This window comes from Rhineura floridana, chromosome 19 (genome assembly GCF_030035675.1).
Source record: "Rhineura floridana isolate rRhiFlo1 chromosome 19, rRhiFlo1.hap2, whole genome shotgun sequence".
Classification (NCBI taxonomy): domain Eukaryota; kingdom Metazoa; phylum Chordata; class Lepidosauria; order Squamata; family Rhineuridae; genus Rhineura; species Rhineura floridana.
The window spans coordinates 5,619,408-5,644,417 of record NC_084498.1 but is presented as its reverse complement, the minus strand read 5'-3'; the positions used below and the strand labels follow the sequence as shown (position 1 = coordinate 5,644,417).

The 25,010-nt window shown below is 41.3% G+C and overlaps 1 protein-coding gene across 3 annotated transcripts; it reads right to left on the bottom strand.

The window, feature by feature from the left end:
* Window positions 1-534: 534 nt before the first annotated feature.
* On the bottom strand, window positions 535-23,191 carry PPP1CC (protein phosphatase 1 catalytic subunit gamma). Of its 3 annotated transcripts, XM_061602685.1 has the most exons (9): window positions 23,047-23,191; window positions 22,759-22,930; window positions 11,050-11,181; window positions 10,004-10,234; window positions 6,773-6,877; window positions 3,420-3,643; window positions 2,547-2,681; window positions 1,670-1,730; window positions 535-919 (listed from the first exon to the last, which is right to left on the bottom strand). In XM_061602685.1, the coding sequence occupies exons 1-9, from the start codon at window positions 23,173-23,175 to the stop codon at window positions 906-908; spliced, it is 1,203 nt and encodes a 400-aa protein (XP_061458669.1). In that variant the 5' UTR covers window positions 23,176-23,191; the 3' UTR covers window positions 535-905. The 3 variants fall into 3 exon arrangements, with proteins under 3 accessions (XP_061458669.1, XP_061458668.1, XP_061458671.1); XM_061602684.1 differs by having other exon boundaries at window positions 535-1,730; window positions 23,047-23,190; XM_061602687.1 differs by lacking the exons at window positions 22,759-22,930; window positions 23,047-23,191 and adding an exon at window positions 22,454-22,684 and having other exon boundaries at window positions 535-1,730.
* Between the last annotated feature and the right edge of the window lie 1,819 nt (window positions 23,192-25,010).

The window sequence follows — 25,010 nt, the reverse complement described above, 5'->3', positions numbered from 1 at the left end:
TCCTGTGAAACCACTGTACGTCTGCCAGGCAGTTGAGACAGCAGAGAAAGGCCTCTTAAACCTTGTGCCCACCCAACCCAACATGCACTCCTGGATTCCTGCATTGAGCAGGGGGTTAGACTCAATGGCCCCTTCAATTCTATGATACTTTGGATGCACAGTCCCTTACTAAACTTCCCTGGCAGGCAAGGTGTCCTTATGAAAGCCGGACTGCTCTGGCCAGTTTGATTTGCACTCATCCCAAAAGACACCCACTTGAAATCTACTGTCTTGGAACACTGGGTTACACTGTTTCTGACAAGGGAACCACAGGAATCACTGGCAGGCCCGGTTAGTCACCATTCAGGTAGCTATGAAAACAGGAGTGGTTCAGAGGTGCTTATCCTGCCCTGTCATTTTGATCAGCTGCCATTCAGATTATATTCCTTAAGGAGGACTCATCAGCTGGATAGGCTCTAATTTCTTTGTTAACATTTTTAAAAGTTGCATTCTGCTCTGCATGCATGTGATGCCGATTAACTGACACTGAGAAGATTTAACAAGTTATTCATTTAATAAGCATTTTACCACACTGCGTTGTACACTGTCATCTGTTCAAAAAGATTAGTTAAAAAACAAAAACAAAAAACAGGATACTGTGCGAAATTCACAGAAACAGGTGAACAGTGTTCACTGTTGTAGTTGGTCGTTTTCTACAATTGTGGAACAAGTCTTTCAGCTGCAAACAAACAAACCCTAAAATAAATTCTAATTCTCAGGCAAGTCTCTGAACAGCTCTCCACACGTTACAGCTTTCTGAACTGGCTAAAACAGCACAGTAGCAAGCTTCGACAATGAACATAGGGGAAGCATCAAAAGGCTTTAATCCTGCATCCCAGCTGATCACAGCATTACTCTCTGCTAGTTCAAGTCGTCCTTCCTGCAGAGGAAAAAACCTGACTTAGATACTGCCAATGCATCCCTATGGGCTGAGCTGACAAGTCTCCTCTACACACTTTGGTTTCACAAAAAGACACAAACCTTTAAAACAATGGCTTTAATTGACATTTTGAAGTATATGAGAAGTGTGCTCGAATTAAAATTTACATCTTACCAGTGAAGCTGGCAAAAGTAAAGGGGTGGTTTCAAAAGGCTGACAGCAACATAACTTGTGTACATGACAAGAAAAAAGCAATCCCTTTAAAACAATAAAAGAAAAGACATTCACAGTGGTTTGTATAAACAATATGTAATTTGTCAGTAATCAGTTTCCTAGTCTTCTAGCACACTAGTGCCTCCTTAGGTCCTTAAAGAAAAGCAGGCATCAGTACACCACCTGGTCTGTACAGGTTCAAGGAATCAGTTGTACAATTACCCGGAATGACAGGATAAGTTGCTGTGAAGTGTACAGCTGGGACACTGATAAGGAAAAGGTTTTTTTTCTCTCTTCAAATGAACACAAGAATTTTTTAAAACTCTTCTTGAGAAGGGAGAAAGTCTCATTTGCTGTTACAACCAGCAAATGCAATCCATCAAAATGAACAAAAAAACCCACAACACATTAATCTAGTCTTAGCAAGCTGACCAATACACATTACCGTTTTTTAAAAAAATGATTATATACTATAGTACAAGTCCCAACTAGTCAGGGCCAAGAGCGATTATTTCTTTGCTTGTTTTGTGATCATACCCCTGGGTGGCGTTACAGGTCGGCTAGCATTGGGCTTCTTCTTCTCAGCAGGCTTCAAGATCTGAAATTACAATTTTCTTATTTAGCAAGGGAACGATGCACTGCTAAACAGAGATGGGAGCATAAGGAGGTTACTAGTCCAAAACTTGTCTATGTATTATCTATTTATATCCCCCATTTATTTATGATTTGCACCCAATGGGCACAGCAAGGTGGCTTACAGCTGTAAACTCACCTAAGACCATACCACACACACAAAGTAATATTTTCCACAGCAATACTATTAAAAGTCTCACCTGCCTGAAATATTGCAGTGTAGGAAAAGAGACAACTCCCTCCACTCTCAGGGGTATGAAGGTCTTTGTGAGTTTCAACGCAGATGCCACTGCCAAAGCAGTCCTGCTCCACAGGAAAGCTAACCTCTCATTAGTTAAGGGGGTAGCTAAAGTAGAGCCCCACCAGAATCTCAAGGCATGGGATGGGGAAGGCTCATCCAGGAAGAGGAGCTCCAGATACCTCTGGCCTAATCCATTTAGGGCCCTAAAGTTCAACAGCAGCTCCTTGGATTTAGACATCATCCTGCTTTCCCTCCTGCTGCTTGCAACATTTGATGCCTCCTCTCAGATCACCAGCATTAAAAGGCAGCAGAGATGAGCCATGACTCTTTCAATCCAATTCAAGGTAGAACAGATTACGGCCGTCCTACTTATTTTATGGCAGGTTGGTGCCTCAGTGCAGATTAAAGGAAATGAAATGCATGTTCAGATAGCTAGGGCTTATGGTTCTGAAGGTTTAATGTAAGGAAGACCAAATTAGAGTGAAAATAGCAGCATGAACAGGGAAGGCAAAGCACCCAAAGCCTTAAAATATACTGTACCTGGAAGGAACACATTAGAGTCTCATCCACACTCATCATGGCACCAGCATTGTCAAACTCCCCACAGTAATTTGGGGCAGAAAACAGAGTTACCAGTTGTCTTTTTGCAAAGAACTCATATCCATCCTCAACCACCTTTAAAGTAAAGACAATTCAATTAATTTGGGGTGGGTGGGGGGAAGACAGGATAGAAGACCAAAGCAATCATTTTAATTGTGCTAAGCATTTTATAACCCTCCTTCCAGTCATCCTCAGCCCAGTGCAACAGAATCACTTTGGTGTCATGGCCAAGAATACAAGTTGTGACCTCAGAGGTCCCTGGTTCAAATCTCACCACCGCCAGGTATTCATCATGACACAGTCTTACACAAGCCAGCCTCAATCTCAGCTGCCACCATCCCACCCCACTCTGTGATAAACTACTGACCTACTTCACCGGCTTGTTGCAAGGATTATTGAGGTGATGCATGATATAAATGCTCAGAACTTTATATACGTAACACTTCTAGCACATTACATGTTTTACAGTGGTACACTAAAGAACAGCAATCTTGCCTACGCAGAAAGTTCTATGGCTGAGTATTTGAATCCAGGCCTCTTGGGCCCATTCATCTTTTAGCTACCAAACCACGTGAGCTTCATAAGATCCTTATGTCAGGTTCATTTCCAATTTACAGACAGGGTTAGATGAGCAAGACCAGGAGCTCCTAAAGCAAGCAGAAGTTCTGATGCAAATGTATCCGGGGTGGTGGGGGAGAGAGAAAAAGAACAGAGACTGACCAGTTTGCTGCATGGTGAATCAAGGGATTTCTGCCAGGGTCCAGGAGCTAGCAGCTCCTTTCCCAGGGCCAATTCTTAGTGTTGTGTCTTTACCTGATGAGCTCTGCATATAAGATCCAAATCATGTTTGTGAAGGAACTTTGCAACCACTTCAGCTCCAAATGTGAAAGAAACTCCTCTATCATTTTCACCCCATCCCAGGACATCTTTGTCAGGGTCAGACCACAGCAGATCACAAAGGAGGCCCTGATCTGGCACATCTGTAGGCCGCATAATTCGTCTGATTTGTTCCATTGATTGAAGGTCTGGTGATAAGCCTGTAGAGGATTAAGATGCAGCTAGTTTGCATTTTGATCATACTGAGCAAGAGCGCGCACAGCACCCCTGCAAAAAGAATTGTGCAATAACAGGCTTGTCATTCCAACTGCAGCTTCATCTATGCTTACTTTGAGGAAGTAGCACCTATCCAGTGAAATCCAAAATTGCTGGAGATGAACAGTCCCACCCTATGAGCTGGTGTTCTGCTGAAAAATATACAACCAATACCTTCAGGGGCATAGTAGAAAGGTCAGCTCCTCTGCTGCTACACAAAAGGGGCCTCAGAGCAGGAGGGCACTATACTGAGGAACTGGGAAATTATTCCTTAGACAAGCCCCATTTCTGGGGGGATAAACCAAGGACATGCTTCTGGGAGGCAGGGGACTGGTTGTAGCACAGCTGATTGGGAACATGGGAAGCTGAATATGTGATTGGTGTGTTGGCCACATGGTGCCTGGCATGCATGGCGTGAAGGCTGTGGACATCACATGCTGCCTAGATAGTGCAGGAGAAGAGTCAGTGGTTGCGACACTTATGGGCATATATGATGCTGGTAAGACACAGTTGTGAGGTCCTGGAAGCCAAATACTAGATTATGAAAGTAAGATGGTGCCCAGTACCTCCATGCTATGTGTTCCACACATAGAGCCAACTAGACAGGAGCATCTGGTTTTAGATGCCTTGAGATGATGGGACAAGTGGTTTAGGTCCTCAAAGTGAATTTAAACTTTGTAACTAGTGTATGTGTATATATACAAATATGCATATATAAGAATGGCTGCACTTTAACGAGACTAAAGAGTCAGAGGGAAAAGTGCAACAGTGACAGTCAGTAGGATACATTTAAACATAGAAATCTATAGAAAAGAGAGAAAATGGCAGATTGAGGGTTTTGCTCTGTATGTGGAAGAGGGCATAAATGAGAAAAATTAAGAGGAAGAGCAACAAACTCCTTCACAGAATTGCCATGGTGAACACAGGTCCCAAAAGTAGCAGCACTCGGGAGATAATGTCTGTCTCTCTCACAAGCACCCAAAACCAAAGCTCTTAAATTACAGAAAAATTAAGGGGTAGATAGACAACAAGAGTGCTATAATGGGCAGCCTCCTCTGGGTAAAGATATGTTCAGGCTGCACTAAAGCAGGGTGGATTAATTTAAATTAGTAAGGGGAAAAAAGGCAGATTTAAATCAAACTTCCTTGTTGATACCATTTCATGTATTTCCTAAACATGAGCGCAAATTTGATCACTACTATTTTAACTTGCAACTGAATGTTTTATTCTTACAACTAAACCTTGCATACGTCACACTGTATATTTTGCACGTTTTCTTTTTTATCTAAAGGGAGAATATCTTTAAAATACTGGCCTTTCATCCAGTAGCCATGACATGTTTATGAGGTTAATGAATGCACTTTTCATTTCAGAATTTGCACAGTAAGCCTTCAGTGTAATATTTACAATCTAGGGCACCTATCATTTGCACAGCAGTAAACATCCCCAAATTTCAGCCACATGCTATACATAATTTTTTTTCTGTACGCATACAGTGCCTGGGACAAATAATATCCCAAGTAGTCTATTAATTTTTGCCATTTTTGTCCCAATCAATGTTAGAATACAGGGGGGGGGGAGGAATCTCATGCAGTTTTTCAAACGAATCTTCTGACACCACACACAGCTTTGTTTGAGACATTTTACTACCCCATTATACACTGGAATTTGGCCTGGAGGGGTTGCACAGGGTAGGGGTGGCCAGCAGAAAAATTAAATTTCCATAAGGTGGAGCTCAGTGCTAACAGCACTCCTGTAGGCTGTGAATAAAGGAACTAGGAAGGCTACAGACAGGCTTAACTCTTCCCCCCATGCCACTCCTCTCCAGAGCAAACTGCCCACCACAGAATCAGCCAGTCACGATGGTGATCTAAGCTGCTCAAAAGTAGGGCATTTTGTTGGTTTAAAGCAGCTGCCTCAAATTAAAAAGGGATGACCTGTCTTTTCTGCAAGGCCATAATATTTTGTTCTCACATCTGTTCGGCTGTAGTCTCCCACTCAATGTTTAGTGCTGCAAGCCTGATATTTTTGTCTGCGTGAACATACTGCAGTTGCTTATAGTTCCGGAACAGCAGGGCTAAATATTTAAATTAAAAATGGGTCAGGAGATGCTAGGTTAGTATAACACAAGTATTTATATAACATGGCACAAAGAACTGTCCAGATAACCTGCAATTACCCGCAAGCTGCAATTACCCACAAGCAATACAGATAACCAGCATTTACAGCATATTTCTGTGAAAGAGTTTAGGCAGCTACCAAATTAGGCTTTTTCAGTAAAAGCCTACTTTTCACTCTATCTCAGTTTGTACATTTAAAACACACTTCACTCTTGGAGTAGTCCCGGAACCACACCCATGTGATGAAAGTAACACGAAAACTGCAGCACTCATGCCAACACCTGACCTCCAGGATGCCTTGAACACCCCACTGCACTTTAAAAGAAGCCAGATGAATGGGACTTCAATGAATGGGACTTCAGGAGACCGGATATATCAACCTACACATTCTTTGTGACAAATGGGCTACTCCTTATAGTTCTCAAATGTGTGGACCTGGGGCATTGCATCCCTAGGGTCACTTCACACTAATGGTGGATTCATCAAATGCATTCAGGGTTACTTCCCACATCACCAGATCAGTTCTGGTGATACGTCATCATGATTTCAGGTCAAAGGGAATGGGGGGAAGAAATCATACTTAGGCCAAGTCTGGCATAGAATTCCTTCTCACACCATACCAAAATAATTTGCAGGTGCTCCCCTATGAAAATCAAGGATACAAGTAAAAACAACCAAGGCCAGCTGCTTGAACAAGCATTCCTCAAGACACACCCGAGTTATTTGTTACACTGCAAACCTGCTAAGGTTTGGAAACAGTATCTCTATTACATAATCCAGCTGTGATGTGGAGTGAAATGTTTGTGCTATGTGTTGGACCTGTGCTTTAGATCCTCAAGAATTAAACACAGGCTCCTGCAATACAGAGAAAGCTGTCTTACATGCAAATTTATCCAACATGATCAGTGATACGGCATAAGCCAGCAGCACTTAATAAATCACATATCTACTTACCTCCATGACAGCAAAATATTTTCTCATCCACAATGGCTGCAATTGGTAAACAATTAAAGCAGTCAGTGAAGGTTTTCCACAGCTTGATGTTATATCTTCTTTTACCTAGGGGGACATTTCAGAACATAAACTCACTTGAAAACTAACAGTGAAAGAAGAGAGGAGTAGGAAGGAAGAGGGGACCTGGCATTTACTCCAGTATCCTGGATCTGCTTTAGCATTGTTTAGGTGATGGCATGTAACTTCCTAGACTGCTTTGGATGAGATTAACTATTCTTCACACTTGCCAGAAACCAAACCAAGGGTATTTGAAACCTGTAGTGATTTTTTCCCCTTCTGCCATAATACCTGTGAGGGCCACCTAATGAAATCAATGGACAGGAAGCTCAGGACAGGCCACAGAAAAGTACTTCTTCACACAGCACACAATTAATGCATCAAGTTCATTTCCACAAGACACAGTGCAGTCACTCATGGCCATTAAGTCTACCAATGGCTATCAGACCTGACAACAATGGAACCTCTGTGTTCACAAGAAGTATGTCCCTGAATACAAGCTGCTAGGGTCAACAGTGGGAAAGGGAGATTGCCTTCACTTCCCACTTATTTTAGACATCCCACGGTTAGAAACAAGTTGATCAATCTTTGCAAGAGTCCTGCTTGACTGGGCCAGTCATCACATCATCTCTTTTCATATATAGCTGCCATTCAGATAATTGTTTCCAGTGCTAACAGCATCAAAGGCAACCTTCACCACTGATAACTGACTCCTGTTCTGGACCTGGCATTTATGCTGCAATATCCTAGACATGACTGAACATTGCCCTTGCTTTACTGAAGCCCATGCTATCTAGGATGGGATCATAGGGTGATAACATCAAGCGCAAATCCTCTTATTGCACACAAGACAGTTTCTGCAATTCACTTACAAGCAAGCGTGAGCACTCAGTCACAAATTTATGTTGAATCCATTAAAAACTTGACCAAGTATGAAGCAGAATGAGAGGAAGATGAAAAGAACCCAAGTGAGAATGTAGCAATTTGGCCTACAAGATACAAAAGACGCCTGAACATCAGGAGAGTTGCACAGTTAAAAAGGGCAGAGGTTCTGACACCAAGAAGTGAACTGCAGACTTTCCCATACTGTAAAGCTGTAACATGAAAGCGACTGCTAGGCTGTGTTTTTAATCAAATGTTCTTCCTGAACCACAGCACATCCACTTGAGAGAGGAGGGCTTTGTTAACAATACTTCCTGGGATCACAAATCTCAGTGAGCAGGCAGTGGAAGTCAATATAGGATATTAGTCCATCTAGCTCTGTATTGTCTACACTGACTAGCAGCAGCACTCCGGGGTTTCAGGCAGGGCTCTCTCCCAGCCCTACCTGGAAAGGCCACTGGGGATTGAGCCTGGGACCTTCTGCATGCAAAGCAGATGCTCTGCCTCTGAGCTACACCTCCCACAAGTCATTATTAGTGTAATTTGGCCTTACAAAGTCTCTGGGGGAAAAATGGTGCACTGGTAATCTGAGGTTGCAGAAAAAGTGGTTCTCCTCCCTCCACAATGACCTGTAGTTTGTGGTAAGTGGTTATTCTGCTATTTTCTGTAAAGCATTTTTATGTATCTGTGGAAAATGCAGTACACACACACACAACACGAACTGACTGATTCACCACATTTTTAAACCAGTGTGCTTAATTGCACACTCTCTACTAAAGACAAGCAAGTGACAGAGGGTATAGGAAAAGTGGCCTGTGCCTCACGCATACTCAGCAAAAACCTTGAATTCAGTATATTTGTGAAACCCTGGGTTTATATCAGCGAATTATTATTTATTTATTAAATTTATATCCCGCCTTATGGCCAAAAGGCCCTCAAGGCGGCTTACAAAAACATGAATATAACACATCATAAAGCATAAATACAATAATGCAATTCTCAAAATTAAATAACAAATAACATTATTAAAAGAAAAGAAAAAACATTTAAATGTGTCACAATAAGAGAACCAAACACTTTATAAAAAGGCCTAGATAAAAATCTTCATTTCCCAGCAAATAAGTAGCATTTTTATTTTTAACATATAAATATACACAGTATATAAGTAGCCAAACAATAATAATAAACAACAAACTAATGAGAACATCTCAATATACAATTAAACAATCCCCACACACTTCACAACAGTGTTTAACAAAAATATGCTATAGTCCAAATAACAGCAAAAATGAATCTCCAAAATTAAATCTTGACCCCCAAAACAACTAAAAAACAACTAACCCCAGTAGTCTATAGACATCCCGAGCAGCAGGTTCACGCACACATACACACACACACGGTCTCTGGCCCCTTCAGCAGTTGCTGCTTTGTAGCTGGAGAGAGACAGGGCCCCACCCTTCCAGGCCAGGTGGAAATCAGCCAGAAATGCAGGGAGCAGGTCTTGCAGAAACTCACACAGGTAGATGGTCTCTGGCCCCTTCAGCAGTTGCTGCTTTTGTAGCTGGAGAGAGGCAGGACCCCCCCTTCCAGGCCAGGTGGAAATCAGCCAGAAATGCAGGGAGCAGGTCTTGCAGAAACTCACACAGGTAGATGGTGTGAATGAAACAGCCATGAACTAAATTTTTAGCCAATTCCAGAAAAGCAACAAACGGAAGTATAGAGCACTGTGTCATAGCATGCAGTATCCCCAGAGCTTGGAAAGGTTACTTTTTTTGAACTACAACTCCCATCAGCCCCAGCCAGCATGGCCACTGGATTGGGCTGATGGGAGTTGTAGTTCAAAAAAAGTAACTTTTCCAAGCTCTGAGTATCCCTATTGCCACCTTGGGCTCCTGCTGGGAGGAAGGGCGGGATATAAATCAAATAACAATAATAAAATAAATAAATATTGTAATCAACTGCCATGGAGGAAAGGAATGGATTCAGCTTGTGAACTCAAAACCTCATATTTATGATGCTGAAATCAATTTAACACTTAAGCAGAAGCTGGGAGAGCAGGGAGCAGGTGGAGAGTGAACTGGACTGCATTTGCACCTTTCTGTTCCAAAGAAAAGGAACAACAAAGCTGTATTTCACCTGACAAAATGACCCCAAAAGCCTCTTAACTATGCAAGTCAGATTTGTCGTTAATACACAACAAATCCAGAGGCTATTTTATAGTAAAAACAGCGGCATATTCATTATGACTCATATTTTCCTAGGACTCAAAAGACACCCCAAGAAAGTACTTACATTCATCGTAGAAGCCATAAATTCTATTAATGCTGGCACATTCATGGTTCCCTCTAAGGAGGAAAAAATTCTCTGGATATTTTATCTTGTAGGCCAGTAAAAGACAAATTGTTTCCAAAGATTGTTTTCCTCTATCAACATAGTCACCAAGAAATAGATAGTTGCTTTCTGGTGGGAAACCTCCATATTCAAACAGTCGAAGTAAATCATAGTATTGTCCATGAATGTCACCTTGAAAAAACAAAAACAAAACAAAAGGCTTTTATATGGTTCTGTGGTTGGTTCATGAAAGCAAAACTAGATAAAACAAGGCATGCTAATATACTTGATTTAAAGAAAAAGAGGAACTAATACACAATATTAAGAAAATTAAACACATGTATCAGTAAGTGTCCTCCAGTTAGCAATTCTATTCATTGGTGTTTTTGCAGGAGATTTTCAGTGGGTTGTGCCATAATTTTCTTCAAGGTACAAACCTTCAGACTATTATTTGTGATCTGTCAACCAACACAACCAATCCAGCCGTAAAAATGGCTTGAAGTGAAAATTTCACTTTCTTTTAGTTTGGATTATGCAGGACCTGTTTATACTCTCAGAGCCCACTTGATGCAAAAAAATTAACACAACTTATTCTGAATTCTTGTGAAAGGCAATACCTCCTGCCCCATTTTATATGGATTCTTCAAGGAGCTATAAACCATATTTTAGTATACAAATGGCTACTGATATTACCAACATCAATTCCACACCCTAAAATCAACCTAGCACTGGACTGATGGAAAAAACTTCCTTTTTCTGGGATTCATGCTCTCTTTATTCTGTCTACTTCCAGCAATTTTCCTTTCAGCATTCTATACAAATGTGGTCTACTTTTGTCCTCATGAAATATGATGTGCATAAGCTAACAAGAGTACTTAGAGACAGTAATGTTTTAATTGATTTACATCTTCAGAGAGATGGTGAAGTTATCATCTAAGAAATTTTGCCACACCATTATAAGTTCATTTAAAAAGGGATAGTTGGAGCCAGCAAATCTCAATTCTTACCACATATTTTAAGTGGTGCTTCAAGTTCTAACAGAATGGGTTGACTGAGAAAGATTTCTCGAGATTTCAAGCACAATCCTCTTATTTCATTCTCTTGAAGTTGCACATTTTTTCCAGGTTTTGACCCTCTTACTGTAAAAAAAAGAAAGGATGGTCACTTGTAGCAAATGAGTGAGAGCTACTGAATTCCAAACCAATCACTTTAAATACAAAAAGAGAATATTTATGAATGATGGAATTGGCCAACTTTGGGACTTTCAATTTTTTCTGAATACTTGCTGAGAAAGCTCATGATTGCCAAGAAGATTTCAAATAAAGTTGAGGGAAGTCCGGACACTGCTAAAATTAACAGGCAAAGTACTGCCTGTCAATTATGGGCTATTCCAAAATTCTAGCTTCTAGACAGGCTGTACCAGTGCATTTTATGCTAGCATAACATTTAGGATACAGATACAGCAAAATAACCACATGGATTAAATCACGGTTTTAAGGCACTGCTCATTCTGATGGGTTGACAAGAAATGCAGTTAACAAGAATTTTTCAGGCTATGTTTTAAATAGCAGTATCCATTTATGGTCCTATTTCAAGCTTAACCTGTGCACAGCTTCTAAGATGCAGTCAAATGACAACAATCACAAAACATAGAATTCCAAGTTGTCAAAAATAGTACTCTTTATATTTGTCTATGACAGCCAGTGTGGCACAGTGGTTAGAGTGTTGGACTATGACCTGGGAGACCAGGGTTCGAATCCCCACACAGCCATGAAGCTCACTGGGTGACCTTGGGCCAGTCACTGCCTCTCAGCCTCAGAGGAAGGCAATGGTAAACCCCCTCTGAATACCGCTTACCATGAAAACTCTATTCACAGGGTCGCCATAAGTCGGACTCGACTTGAAGGCAGTCCATTTCCATTTCCCATATTTGTCTATAAAAGAGTTGCAAGAGCTTGAGATCTTCTAGACCAAGACAAATCTGGAAACTTCATGGTTCGCAAGGTAAGCCATGGTATGATAAGCACCAAATCCAAGAAGAGTTACTGCAGATCAACTAATCCTACTGACCAGAATGCTCCATTCATATCAATCAGGCCTGCTATCTCATGTCTGTGAGCAAAGCAACTAATTAAGCTTTCCCCAGAACCTTCCCCAATGCTTGCTACACATGATGCTTTAGATGTAACATATGTCACATCCACACCAGACATTTAAAGCACATTGCTTCCCTGAAAGAATCCTGGTAACTGTAGTTTGTTAAGGGTACTGGGAATTATGGCTCTGTGAAAGGTAAATTACAGTTCCAAGGATTTTTTTGGGAAGCCATGTGCTTCAAGTGAGTGAGTGAGTGAGTGAGTAATATGCTTGAAATGTATGGTGTGGGTGTTGTGTAGTCTGTTGACCTATTTCAGTCTACCTACCACCTGTGCATCGGTGTCATACAGGAAGCAGAATAACCACTTCAAAAGTACTTGCTCTGGCAGTTTTGAAAACCTTGAAGGCCATACTTTAAAGAAGATTCACTTTGAAGTTCAGTATCAGAAACATGTTGCAATTACCAGCAGATTAACTTCAGGGCAAAGGTTGTGACCTGAGCAAATACATGTTTCAATTATTCTTCCCCATCATTATGTTATTATTCATTGGTGACATTACCAGTACTACTAGATATTGAGGGCTCAATTAAGATTAACTTTGAAGTTCAGTATCAGAAATGTGTTGCAATTAGTTTCAATTGTTCTTTCCCATCAGTTATGTTAGCATTCATTGGTGACATTACCAATACTACTAGATTGTGAGGGCTCAATTAAAATAGCACAAGTAATGAGGCATAAACCTACTGAAATCTTTTCTCAGCACTGCAGGGTGATTATGTACGAAGCTATTCAGCAATACAGCAATTTCCTCAAATTCACCTCCTGAACTATAAGCAAACCACCTCAAACGCCAAGCATCCAGAAGTAACAAAGTTTATCGAATGTGACCCACTGATAATTACATTATGTGTAAAGCATGTTGCCATATTTACAGCTTCTATAGACAGAAAACAGATGAAGTGTTTTAGGTGTGATGTGTTGTGGTAGTACTTTTACAAAGGGAATCAAAGGTTTGAAGCCTAAACTATGCTGCAACACCCTGTGAAACAGGAACTTCCATCTCTACCTCAGCTCACAGTCTTATTACTGTCACAAACAGAAACGTTTGGCCAGGCAGGGCTAAAGAGAAATATATCCTGGAACAGAAATCTGCATTTGATGCCATTCTAAATACTAGTTGTTTTCTATGGACTCTCCCTCACTTGAGGTCTTCAAGAAGAAGCTGCACAAGATGGGCTAAAAGGCTCATCCCAACTTGCTACTCACATCACTCAGTAAGATAGAAGTATGACCAAAATCTTTGGAACTGGCACGCTATACTTAAAATACGTAGAGAAGAATGATAGGAAGCATACAGAATCTGCACATAAGTTGTTAATAAGATAGCACAAATGTTTCAAGCACTAAGGTTTCAGACATTTTTGTCATTTTCAGTACAGAATCCTCACAGATGCATTGCAAAGAGACAGAACTGTTGTACTGATGTATACATGGAGTGAGGAAACTCAAATAAAATCTAGAAGTTAACCCATGAAAATGAAGTGTACACTTAACATGAGGTGGATCAGCTATGCTGCTAATTCCAGGAAGCTGTAGAACTATGTGGTTAACACTTTTCTTCTTAACACTTCAGAATGCTGGGGTGTATGGAGGGCATTCATATGTTTTTATCCCCCCTCTATAAAAACTGTTTCAATCCTTGCCCTGTAAAACTGTTCTTACACCCAGTATGACATGAAAATGTTAAGACTAAATCCATTTCCTCAGGCATGCCAATTTTAAATAAGAAGCATTCAACTGTGAGACCTCACACATTTGCACCCTGAAATGCGTGTCCTGAAAGTGTTACCACTTTATTCACAACCAGACTCTTGCAGTAGCTGTCCTTGAAAACTAAGTTAATGTAATCTTGACATTTATACTTCTACTTCACTCTCTCTCACTCACTCTCTCGATTTGTTCTAAAAGTAACATTGCTGGATTCTATTATCAAACTCTCATATTGACCATTTACATAGCAATACTGTCAAGGAATTTATTTTATATTAGGTATTCAAATGCACAGCAAACCAACAACTCTTCAATACCTCTTAAATTATTGTAACCAAATATTGCATGATGGTTCCTGACATCAAGAAGTGTTTTTATCTATGTTTGGATACAACTGGATGCCATTTTGAATGAAGATGTCAGACTGAACTTTTCAAATGCACTGGTTTTTTGGTTTCTTAGAATTGTCAAGCAAAGCCGGGTACAATGCTGCTAGTTAAAAATAATCGCTTTATTAAAAATATGCTGCCCAATTAATCACGTTTTCAGTCAATTTCAAGTTGGCAATTAATCTACCCACTTAAGACTATTTAACACTGCAGTCCAACTACTTTCATATTTGACAAGCATCTGTTGAAAATTTCAGGTTCTGAAAAAAATTATCTAAGTGTAGTCAGTAGCTTATGAACCTCTTGGAAACAGATATTCCTTCAGCATTAACAAATTAAGAGATTTGTTCTTGGTCTAATCAGTGAGCAACACTGTTCTGCCAAAACCCTGCTTAAGACCTGTATAAACAAAGTCCCACACACTGAATATCCTGCATCCAGAGATTTAATGTGTCAGCAGGTATTTGTTTTATAAGAATAAACTAGTTAGGGCTCAACTATTTACAATGAATCCTAAAATAGCACATCTCATTAGAAACTGCTGCATCATAGTGATCCATGGTGTTGTTGTTATGTGCCTTCAAGTTGATTATGACTTTGGTGACCCTATGAATCAGTGACCTCCAATAGCATTTTGGATACTCTGTTCATAGGGTTTTCGTGGTAAGAGGTATTCAGAGGTGGTTTACCATTGCCTTCCTCTGAGTCTGGATGCATCTTTGTCTAGTGTCTCAGCTTTGACCATTCCGCCTTGGGTGCCCCTGCTAGGAGTCTAGCCTCTTGGTCTAGACTCCTGATGGCATTGCTCTCAGCTTCTTCAACACTCTCAGACCCCCTCACCACGTAATTTTTTTTTCTATGAATACACTGAAAGCAACAGTAAGATACAACCCGCATGTATGAAGCCTAAAACTGTCTGCTATAAATGTTTGTTGAAAGGACATGATGAATTTAAAATATGCTGATGTATATAAAACTGTGCTTATTCCAGAGATTGCAATGTAATATATTATCATTATTTGTATTTGTATCTGTGATTTTGTTCATTTATTGTATTATTGTATGTTGTACACTGCCCAGGGAGCCATTGGCTATGGGCGGTTTATAAATGAAATTAAATAAATAATAATAAAATGTATGAAGCCAGACATTAAATCATCATCTGTCACAAAAGGACTGTTTTACTTGTTGGCAGAAGGGAGGCTGCCTTACAGATCTCCCAAGGTTGGAATTCCAAAGAGAAGGCACTGTGACAGAAGCCATGCTGTTCTAACCTCTAAATGAGGAGTTACTGAGTGAGGAAACCTGGCTATATCAGAGAAAGAAGAGAGACTTTCGTCATGGCCTCAGCTGAGATCTAATACCATTTGACTCTCCCCACCTCCCAGAACTGTCTCTAGTGACCATTACATAAACATTATGTAACAGTAAGCAAGAGCTACCTGGATTTGCTTATTTTCTTCTCCCTTCTCCACCCTTCTTTCCTTCTGTATTCTCTGTTCTAGAGCCATTGTTTCATGTGGTTTTGGTAACACAAATTTATTATTGTTCTGTTTCTTGTTTGAGGAATCACAACAAGCAAAAAGTTGTAACAGCAAAAATAGCATAATGAACATTATCAAAGGCACGCTACACAGGAGGAGATACAGAAAGTCTTATCTAGTAATATCCATTAGAAAAAGAGAGAAGTCTAGATGTGCAATTGAAAAGGGGAGAAAGGAGTAGGGAGGAATGCCATAAAGAACAGGATGTCAGGATTACAAGCACTGTTTCATGTTGTAAGCCCCCTCAAGTTCTGCATTAGCAGAAGGTAGCAGTATGTGTGTGGTAAAAACAGAGGGGCCTCCCTCATATATTTCAAAGAAAAGGGAGAAAAATACATTGGAAAGCAATCTAAGGTACAGCATAAACAAGCAAGCTATCTCACTGTAGCCTTCAAACACTTGCCAGTGCTTTGTTAAGCACACATGGATATTTTGTATTAAAAACTGCAGAGACCCCCTAACACTGTCATACGTGACTGACACTCATCTACTTTTTCATGTGCATACCTGTACACCATGGGAAACCCTGATAGATCTTCCAGCCATATGTGCATGTGGCTAAGATGACACATGCACTTACTTAAGTACTGTGGGAGACACAGCTTTCGATATGGAAGATATAATCATTGTACAAATTAATCATGCAAAGTATCCCTAAACAAAATCCTAAGGTTTGCAGAAGCGCAATTTATACACACCCCTCTTGAAACAGTCAAGTGTGGACTGAACATGCTCAATAGGCACAAAATATTGGTTGTCTGCTAGAAGAAACCGAAGGGTGGCACGAAGGGGGGGGGGGAAGAGATGGAAAGGCTTGCTGAAAAAGGGCATGGCTGGCTACCTGAACAGGAACACTTCTATTAGGTGACACTCCATCGCATCAGTTCGTTGCAGGTCTCACCTTACATAAACCTATGTTTTACATGGTATCAATACTTATTTGTGCAGAGGGCCAAGGAACATAGATGGGGAACTGCTGGACTCCAACTATCATCTGTGATTGGCCATACTGACTTGGGCTCGTGGGAGCTCAAACCAACATCTAGAGCCCCACCTATGACTTTCTTTAAGTCTTGTAACTAAATCTTGATTAGTTAACCGGTGGGTAATTCTAGTCCACTAGCTACCCTCCTAAAAGGGTTACGGCTAATTAAAGGGAGGTACCTCCACATTAGAGCTGTACATGAGCTACACCTCCCTGTGTTCACTATGGGCATCAAGGGTGAGAACAGTGATGACAGACACAATCTCACCAAGCCAATTCCCTCACCATGACACAGTTCTTATCACAAATATGTAGATACATGTTCTCTGGAATAACAAGAGCCTACACTTTAAAATAATTGCCTAGTCAAAATGTTTTACTTTGGCAGACAAAAGTTCACTTCCACAGCTCACTAGGAATTCTTACCACCCATGCATAGAAGATCAAGTGCTTCACCACAATGAAGTCATGGCAATCCTGGTGCAAGAAACAAACTGATTTAATCACTTTCTGCAACTTTTGCAGATTTACTTTGAGTTTTAAGGAAATTTACTAGCTGAGTTTAGGATTTCTCCTTGAAGCAAACAAATACTGAAAAGAGAGATTTATGGGAAATATTTGCATGTCTTCTTTCAGATCTTATGAAAGCACAAAAAAATATTAATAGCTCTATCTCACCAGATTTACTAGTGTCAGCCATCTGTGGCCTAATAGAAAATAACAAAACTTCCTTCACAAATTATGGTTTGACATCGTGGTTGTTAGCTAACCATAATTAGAACAAACTACAGTTCCTTGAGTTTGCACATAACAGGGAAATGCAGTTAATTCAAAAATGAAAGTGGAAACTATTGATAATCTCTGCTCATGCATGACAGAGATGGGAGAAGACCCAAGTGGAAGAGTAATCATCCAGCCTCATTCTTGTAATGGAAAACCATGATTTCCATTTATGTCTTAACTAAGTCATTACATCCTATATGTAGATGTTCTAATCCAGTCATCTCCAACTCTGACAGATCTGAGACCCACCTTTAATCTAAACATGCATTTGGGGACCCACTCTTGATTGTAGTGCTGCTGCAGCAACCCATCTTAGATTAGGCTACAACCTGGTAACGGTTCCTGACCTACAAATTGAAGAGCAATGTTCTAATCTCTATTGATAAATGAAAGGGCTAGCCAACATCTGCTGATCTTGGCCTTAATAGGCATTAAAAAGACTTTCCAGTCATACAGAAAAGTGGTCACCTGCTTGTTAATCAATGTTCAACTACCCACAAATACAGATGCAGTCTGTAACAGGGGCTAGTGTGTTTAAGTTAAATTCAGATGATCCAAGTTTGAATTTCCAATTTAGCCATGAAATGACTAGTGTTCTTGGGCAAGTTATTCCCTCTCACACCCAAATGTAAAATGGGAATTATGTGATGGTTGACGGAATGGAATGTAACCATAAAGCACTTTGTACACTTTGGCTCAGTCTAGAAATTATAGGAAACTGATCTCTCTTTACAAGAACTTCCTCCTCTTTCATGCCCACAAGGAGATTGAAAGTTTCTGCTTTTAGTTTTAAACCAGGGCTCCCCAATGTCAGGGTGTGGCACATTTGGAAATCTAAGAAACGGTCATCTTCACTGGACAAAGAGAGGTAACACCTCTCCAAAAAATGGCAATACCTCTTCCAACCAAGTAATAAAAAAGCCAAAACGCCTACTTTCTAAGAAAAACATGGGAAAGACAAAGGGCCATGGTGCGTGCCAAAGGGAGGGCACCATAATGCCCAAAGGCGTTATTTTGGGGACCCCAGCTGTGAGTTAGCCACAGGTCTCCACAACACCCAAAGCTGGGGAATGGAGATTCTTTGAACCATAGCTTGAGAACAAATCAGGATCGGAAACCATTATTTGATCATGGTTTACTTTCACTAGCCATGTGTTTGTTCTGTGTTCAGATGTCATAGGGAACTGTTTTTTTAAAATCAAAGTCGGAAACTATCAAGTCTCCTTTATGCACAAGAAATGGGAGCAAGCCCAATGATCTGCGCAGCTTGCTGTCATAGCATTGGGGTGGCTAACCTATGGCTCTCCAGATGATGCTGAGCTACAAGTCCCATTACGACCAGTCAGCGTACCCAATAGCCAAGGGTTGTGAGAGCTATAGTTTGCAACATCTGACGGGCCACGGGTAAGCCACTACTGCTGCAGCAGGAACCTATGGTATCCCTTGTCATTTGAAACAAACTGTTGTTCTAGTAGTAGCAGTACTAGACAAGTCTTGATTTTATTTTAGTCTTTACCTTTTGTTATTTTAGTGTTCAGCAATTTCCTTGGAAATTTTAAATTTACTTCCTTGTTGCTTATGTGAAATATTAATTTGGAAGTTTTTCTTTTTATATCTTGGTCAGTTACACAACTCTCACCAGATTAACTCAATCAGCAAAAAGATTGGGAGACCACATGCAAAGTAACCTGAGGTATTTCAGGAAGAGGTAGGTATGTATAATTAAGAAATAGCACTGTTGGAAATGCAAATCAGCCAAATGAGGATAGATATGTCTTATAACATTAATCTGTTTGAAGCCTCTCATTCATAGGGGCTGAGCTAGCTGATACTAGAACATTTGCATCAGCAGATGAACTACTTTTAAATACAAATAGATTATATTAATACAAATTTGGCATTAAATTGCCATAGGATTCCAATTATCTTCTAGCAGGTGTTGATGTGCCCTATTTGTCTCCCAGAGTTACGTCTACACAAGCAATATTCAAAGCTTACGTAGCAGGAAGTTTAATGCTAAAAGCCAGAAGGACATCAATTTACACTGAATCCATATTGTTGGCATCTGAAATTTAAGCTCATTAAAGAAATGGAGACAAATGCTAAAATAGCTGTTTCAGCTGAATCAAGAAGATGAGAAAAGGCCTAATACCAGAACATTGGAAGCAATTTCTCTTTAGTTCTGTTTCAGCCAATTCCAAACTTCCCACATTCACAAATCCTATCCCTTTCTGTATTACCATCCCTATTCCATAGCCTTGCCAAAGTTAAAAAAAAAGCTTTTAAAAAGTACCCTACAAAAATTAGAAGGGAAGATGAGGTGAGGCTAGAGAGAGAAAGACATATCCCTTATATTTAGCTCAGACCACACTACTGCAGATTACTTTGCATCAAATGAAAAGTTAATTCCCTGACTGAACTCTTCACGTGTAAGTCCAGGATAGACTCAGCCAAAACTAGATTAGAACAGCCTCCTTCCCTAGATAAATGTGATCTTGCTTGTTGCTGCAAGGAGAATTTGTGATCAGCTACTTCACCTCAGCCAAAATTTGTAACCACTTAACCAAATCTGGAAATCAAAACAGGCAGTACCCAAGATTTCGGAACATGACATATTGGAAACAACCCCACCATCAAAGCGCTAAGGTCACAGAGATGAAAATGTTCAGATGAGCTAACATCCATGTGGCTCGTCATCATATTTTTAGAAGAATCAGAGGTTCATGTTGATATGATACTAGGGTATAACCTATAATTTGTTTGCAGGCTTCACCCTAGCCTTAAGGATTCAAGCCTGCTTTAAAAAATAACAACCATATTAGGCTGGAACAGGAAGGTGAACAACATTTTCTAGCCTTTCTTATCCCCCTGGCCAACAATCATGCAATGTCAGGAAGAAAACTAACCAACAGTCTGGCTTCTCTTCCTACTGGTGCAAGACTCCACTTTTGCTAAGCAGAGGGCAAAACAATAAAAGACAGTCAACCTACTACTTATGTTCTGACCCTAAAAAATCAGAATAAAATACTGCATGTACATCTAATGTATCAGAATAAAGTATTGTGTGCACTCTCACCCAATTTCAAATTATATATATGCACATACACACACACAGAGTACAAAAGCAACTGAGGAAGCAACATCATCATAATCTGGAAGGAGAAGATCACCAAGACACAAACAAAGCACCTCCAGACCCTCCATCTTGGAGGCAGACCCTTCAGTCCTGTCCCTCTCTCCCTGCCAGAGCAACTCAGGGGACTCTAAAGACAAAGCCAGAACACAGATGAGGTTCAGTGTAAGAACTCTGCTCTATGCAGATTTTCTTTTTTTGGAGGGGGAAGCTCTTGCCACACACTATCACACATACCCTTCTCTTTCCCCACCCAAAACTACTTGGTTTCCTGTTCCTCTAGCTGACAGTGTCTTAACCTCATCTCACCTCCTGACAGAATCACAAAAGGGCATTTTCTTTTTAAGATGAGAGAGCTGCAACCAAAAGCCCTTCTTTATTGGATTCAGCAGCTTCTCTCCCCAGCAACATCCCATCACTATACACCTCCTCCCTCCCCCTCCTTATGGGCGCACTTTTTCAAAAGCAAGAAACCCCAAACTCCACTCCCAGTAATGCTCCTCAGACTCATTGCTCCTCCGCAATCCCCCCCACCTTTGACCTCTTACTCCCTCCTACAGGAACACCAAGAAAAACATCACGAGTTCCTCCCATTCCACTTCAACTACTCCTCCCCACCCTCATCTCCCCCAAAACACAGCCTATTAAGGGACACCAAAATCCCTCCAACCCTTAAGCAACACCCCCTCCATTTACAATGCCACACGGGCAGGGGGGATCCTTTCTGTACCACTTTGACCTTTGTATCTCCTAAGTGACACACTCCACGTTTAAAACACACACACACACCCTCTCTCTCTCTCTTTTAAGGTGCTACTCCTATTTACCAGCCTCTTATACCAATGCTTTAGTGCTGTTCAAAATAATCCACCATCACACCCCCATATTCAAAGGACATACCACCCCTATGGCAACCTTCCTCCTACAAATCACCCATACGGAGAAAAACAGCATTTAGATGTACTAATAAATATAAAGCCACACATATACACTCCTTAAAGCTAGATCAGTACTTAAGGGCATTCCCACCCATCCCCACACTTTTTGGTCCCCATATCCCCCTCCCGAGCAACCACCAACACCTCTTTTGAAGGGGGGGAAGAACATATACTCCCCCAAATCTGCCAGAATTTTAAAGAACCCCCCTTGGCCCCCAATACCTTCCGGTCTCCTAAGTGACCCCCTCCGAAAATCCCACGCCACCCCCTCCCAATATTTAGGCGTCCACAGATTTGGGTCGGGAAAGGAGGAGGAGGGAGGAGAGAATCGCGCTGAAAGGCGCCTGTGTTTGAAATAAGGGGAAGGGGGAGATGACGCGACGCGTGGGCCTCGTACGAGTTTTGCATTTTATATTATATTATTTTAAATTTGGAGAGCCTTCCTCTACTCCTGGTAAGTTGGTGTGTTTTTTTAACTGAAGGCCGTGATACAAGTTAATAATTTTTAAAAAGATCATAAAACCGAGCCACTCAGAGCACAGGACCCCTCCCCTTTCGGATTCAGCCCCCCTCCCCATCCCGCTGCAGCAACCCCAGAGGGTGCTGAGGCCCCTCAGGAGGCCGCTTTGTGGCTCTCCCAGGATTGTGTCCCCCCCTTCAAGGCACCCCGAGGTGCCCCACCCCAGAAGCGCCTCCTTAAGCCTGCCTCACTCTGCGTCCACATTTCTAGCCCCGCTGTCACACACACCATTTCTCGATGCCCTTCTTACCCTCCAGCAGCCGTTGGATGATGCTGTCAATGTTAAGCTTGTCAATATCCGCCATCGCCTCTCAGAGGCTGCGGAGGGAGGGACGGAGGGAGCGAAGTCGGAGCCCGCCGGATCGACCTCCGCAGCTTTCCCCCGCTGCCAAGCCGCTTTTCCGTCTCTTTTTCCTATCACAGGTCTCCTTCCCCCCCCCTCACTTGCTGACTCGGTCTTCTTCCCCCCACCCCCAGTCGCTCGTTTCAGCGGGGAAGTACCACAAGCTGCAGCAAACAAAATGGCCGCCTTTTCCCTCCCCTCGTAGGAGTTACCTCCTTCAGGCGCGCAGGGATATGGAAGGAAGCTGCGGCTTGGGACTTCTTTCTGAGGCAAGAGCGGGAAGATTGAGGAACGAGCCAACGCGCCGCGCTTTTCGGCCGGCTCGCTCGCGCCGCGCTTGTCCTGCTCGTTTTCTTGTCGCGCGCTCGCTTGAAATCCTTCCGCCTGGGAGAGGTAGAAAGAAAGGGAGGAAAAAAAGGTTGCTCCTCTCGCTTGCTCTTTCTCTCTGAGGCTGAAGGGCGCTTGTGAACTTAAAAAATAAAAAGGTTAATAATTATTACATTTCTATCCAGTCTTTCCTCCAAGGACCGTAAGGTGACGTACAAACATGGTTCCCCTCTCCGTTTTTTCCTCACAAAGAACCCTGTGAGGTAGGTTAGGCTGACAAGCGGTGGCCCAAGTTGCTTCATGCCAGGCGGGGATTTGAAGCCTGGTCTCCCAGGCCCCAAAGCGACACTCTAGCCGCTACGTCACAGGACCTCCCCTTCCAAAAAAGAGAGAGTAAAGAATTATCGCTAAGGCCAATGCCAGACCACAGTAAGAGAAGATACAGCCACGCTGCTGTGTGCTCTCACCCTTAAAGCATGTATTTATTTATAAATATATTTGGATTCTGCTATTTCATTTTTTTAAAAAAAAAATCAAAAGTGGTTTACAAATAAAAACACAGTAAAAGCCATTAAAATACAGTAAAAATAAAGGTCAAAAAGAAAGGAAAAGAGTACTTGTAGAGAGTTCTGGTTTTATTTAAAAAAAATAAACTGAGTCACCACCACAAACAACCCACACAGGTCTGAGGAAAGGGGTTTTAAAGCACAGTCAGAGCTTGGAAAAGTTACTTTTTTGAACTACAACTCCCATCAGCCCTAGGCAACATGGCCACTGGATTAGGCTGATGGGAGCTGTAGTTCAAAAAAGTAACTTCCAAGCTCTGGATTTATTAACTTTATTATACCCCACCCTTTTTCCAAGTGGAACTCAGGACAGCTTACAACAAACAAATACATATGATTAAAACATTCAAAATTCTACATTAAAATAAGATTAAACCATTAGCACGATTAAAACATTTAACATCCACTTAAAATAAATAAAAACACATTAAAATAGTGCAATTAAGCAATAAACAATGCAGCAACCTCTCAGCGAACTGTCCTAACCACCTTTTATTCTAAAAGCCTGTTGGAATAAAAAAGTCTTTGCCTGCCGATGGAAGGACAATAAAGCGGAGGCCATCCTTGCCTCCTTAGGAAGGGAATTCCAAAGTTGTTGCCCAGATGGGAGCAGTTAATTTCTAAAATGAGGGATGTAAGGGCTCTGAAGCTTTGATGGGGAGGACAAGGCCATAAATCCTCGCTTCACCTGCCCCAGTTACAGATGTTTCTTTATAGGCTGCAATATAGAGCACTGAGGTGGGGGCAATTTACACATGCTCAGAGACCGTCTCATGCTTTGAATCACTTCTTGTATTCCAGAGCTAAGCCCTGCGTTGGAAAACGGATTTCTCAAGCAGGTCAAACCTATGATAAACCTTGGATCAAAACTAAAGCCCCATCACCTCTCATTTGAGAAAGTAATTATTGCTGGAGCCGTTTTTCTAGGTCTAGTTCAGACACCCTCCTACCATTTCTGGCTGTAAATGCAGTCATAGAAGTCTCTAAATGGAAGATTTCAGCAGTATTCAACAGATCTCTCTTGAGAATTTTCCTTGTGAAACACTGCATTATTTATTTAATTTTTTTGTTATATTTAAATCCCACCTTTCCCCCAAGGAGCTCAAGGTGGCATACAAACATGGTTCTCTCCCTCCTCACAACACCCCTGTTAGGTTGACAGTGACTGGAGCAAGTTTACTCAAATAAGCTTTTAGGCTGAACTGGCATTTGAACCCTGGTCTCCCAAGGTCCCAGTCTGACACTCTAACCCAGCCTTTCCCAACCAGTGTGCCTCCAGATGTTGTAGGACAATTCCCATCTTTCCTGACCATTGGCAATGTTGGCTGAGGCTGATGGGAGTTGTGGTCCAACAACATCGGGAGGCACACTGGTTAGGAAAGGCTGCTCTAACCACTATACCACTTTGGCTGTCAGAAAAAAAGACCTTTATGTTACGTTTTGAAAAAAAACATATGAACTTATATTTACAGTATTTTATTAAGTGACTTAAAAAAAACTGCATGGGCCCATAGCTCAGTGATGGAGCAACTGCTTGAGAAGCAGAAAGTCCCAGGCTCACTTCTCAGCAT

Excerpts from the sequence above, each read along its gene's own strand:
- PPP1CC (XM_061602684.1), bottom strand. The coding sequence starts at position 23,175 with ATGAAGCAACTTGGGCCACCGCTTGTCAGCCTAACCTACCTCACAGGG. Across the intron at positions 11,182-22,758 it reads TCCCTGCGCGCCTGAAGGAG|TAAGAGGGTCAAAACCTGGA; the intron begins GTAACTCCTACG and ends TTTTTTTTACAG. Across the intron at positions 6,878-10,003 it reads TTATGGCTTCTACGATGAAT|GTAAAAGAAGATATAACATC; the intron begins GTAAGTACTTTC and ends ATGTCCCCCTAG.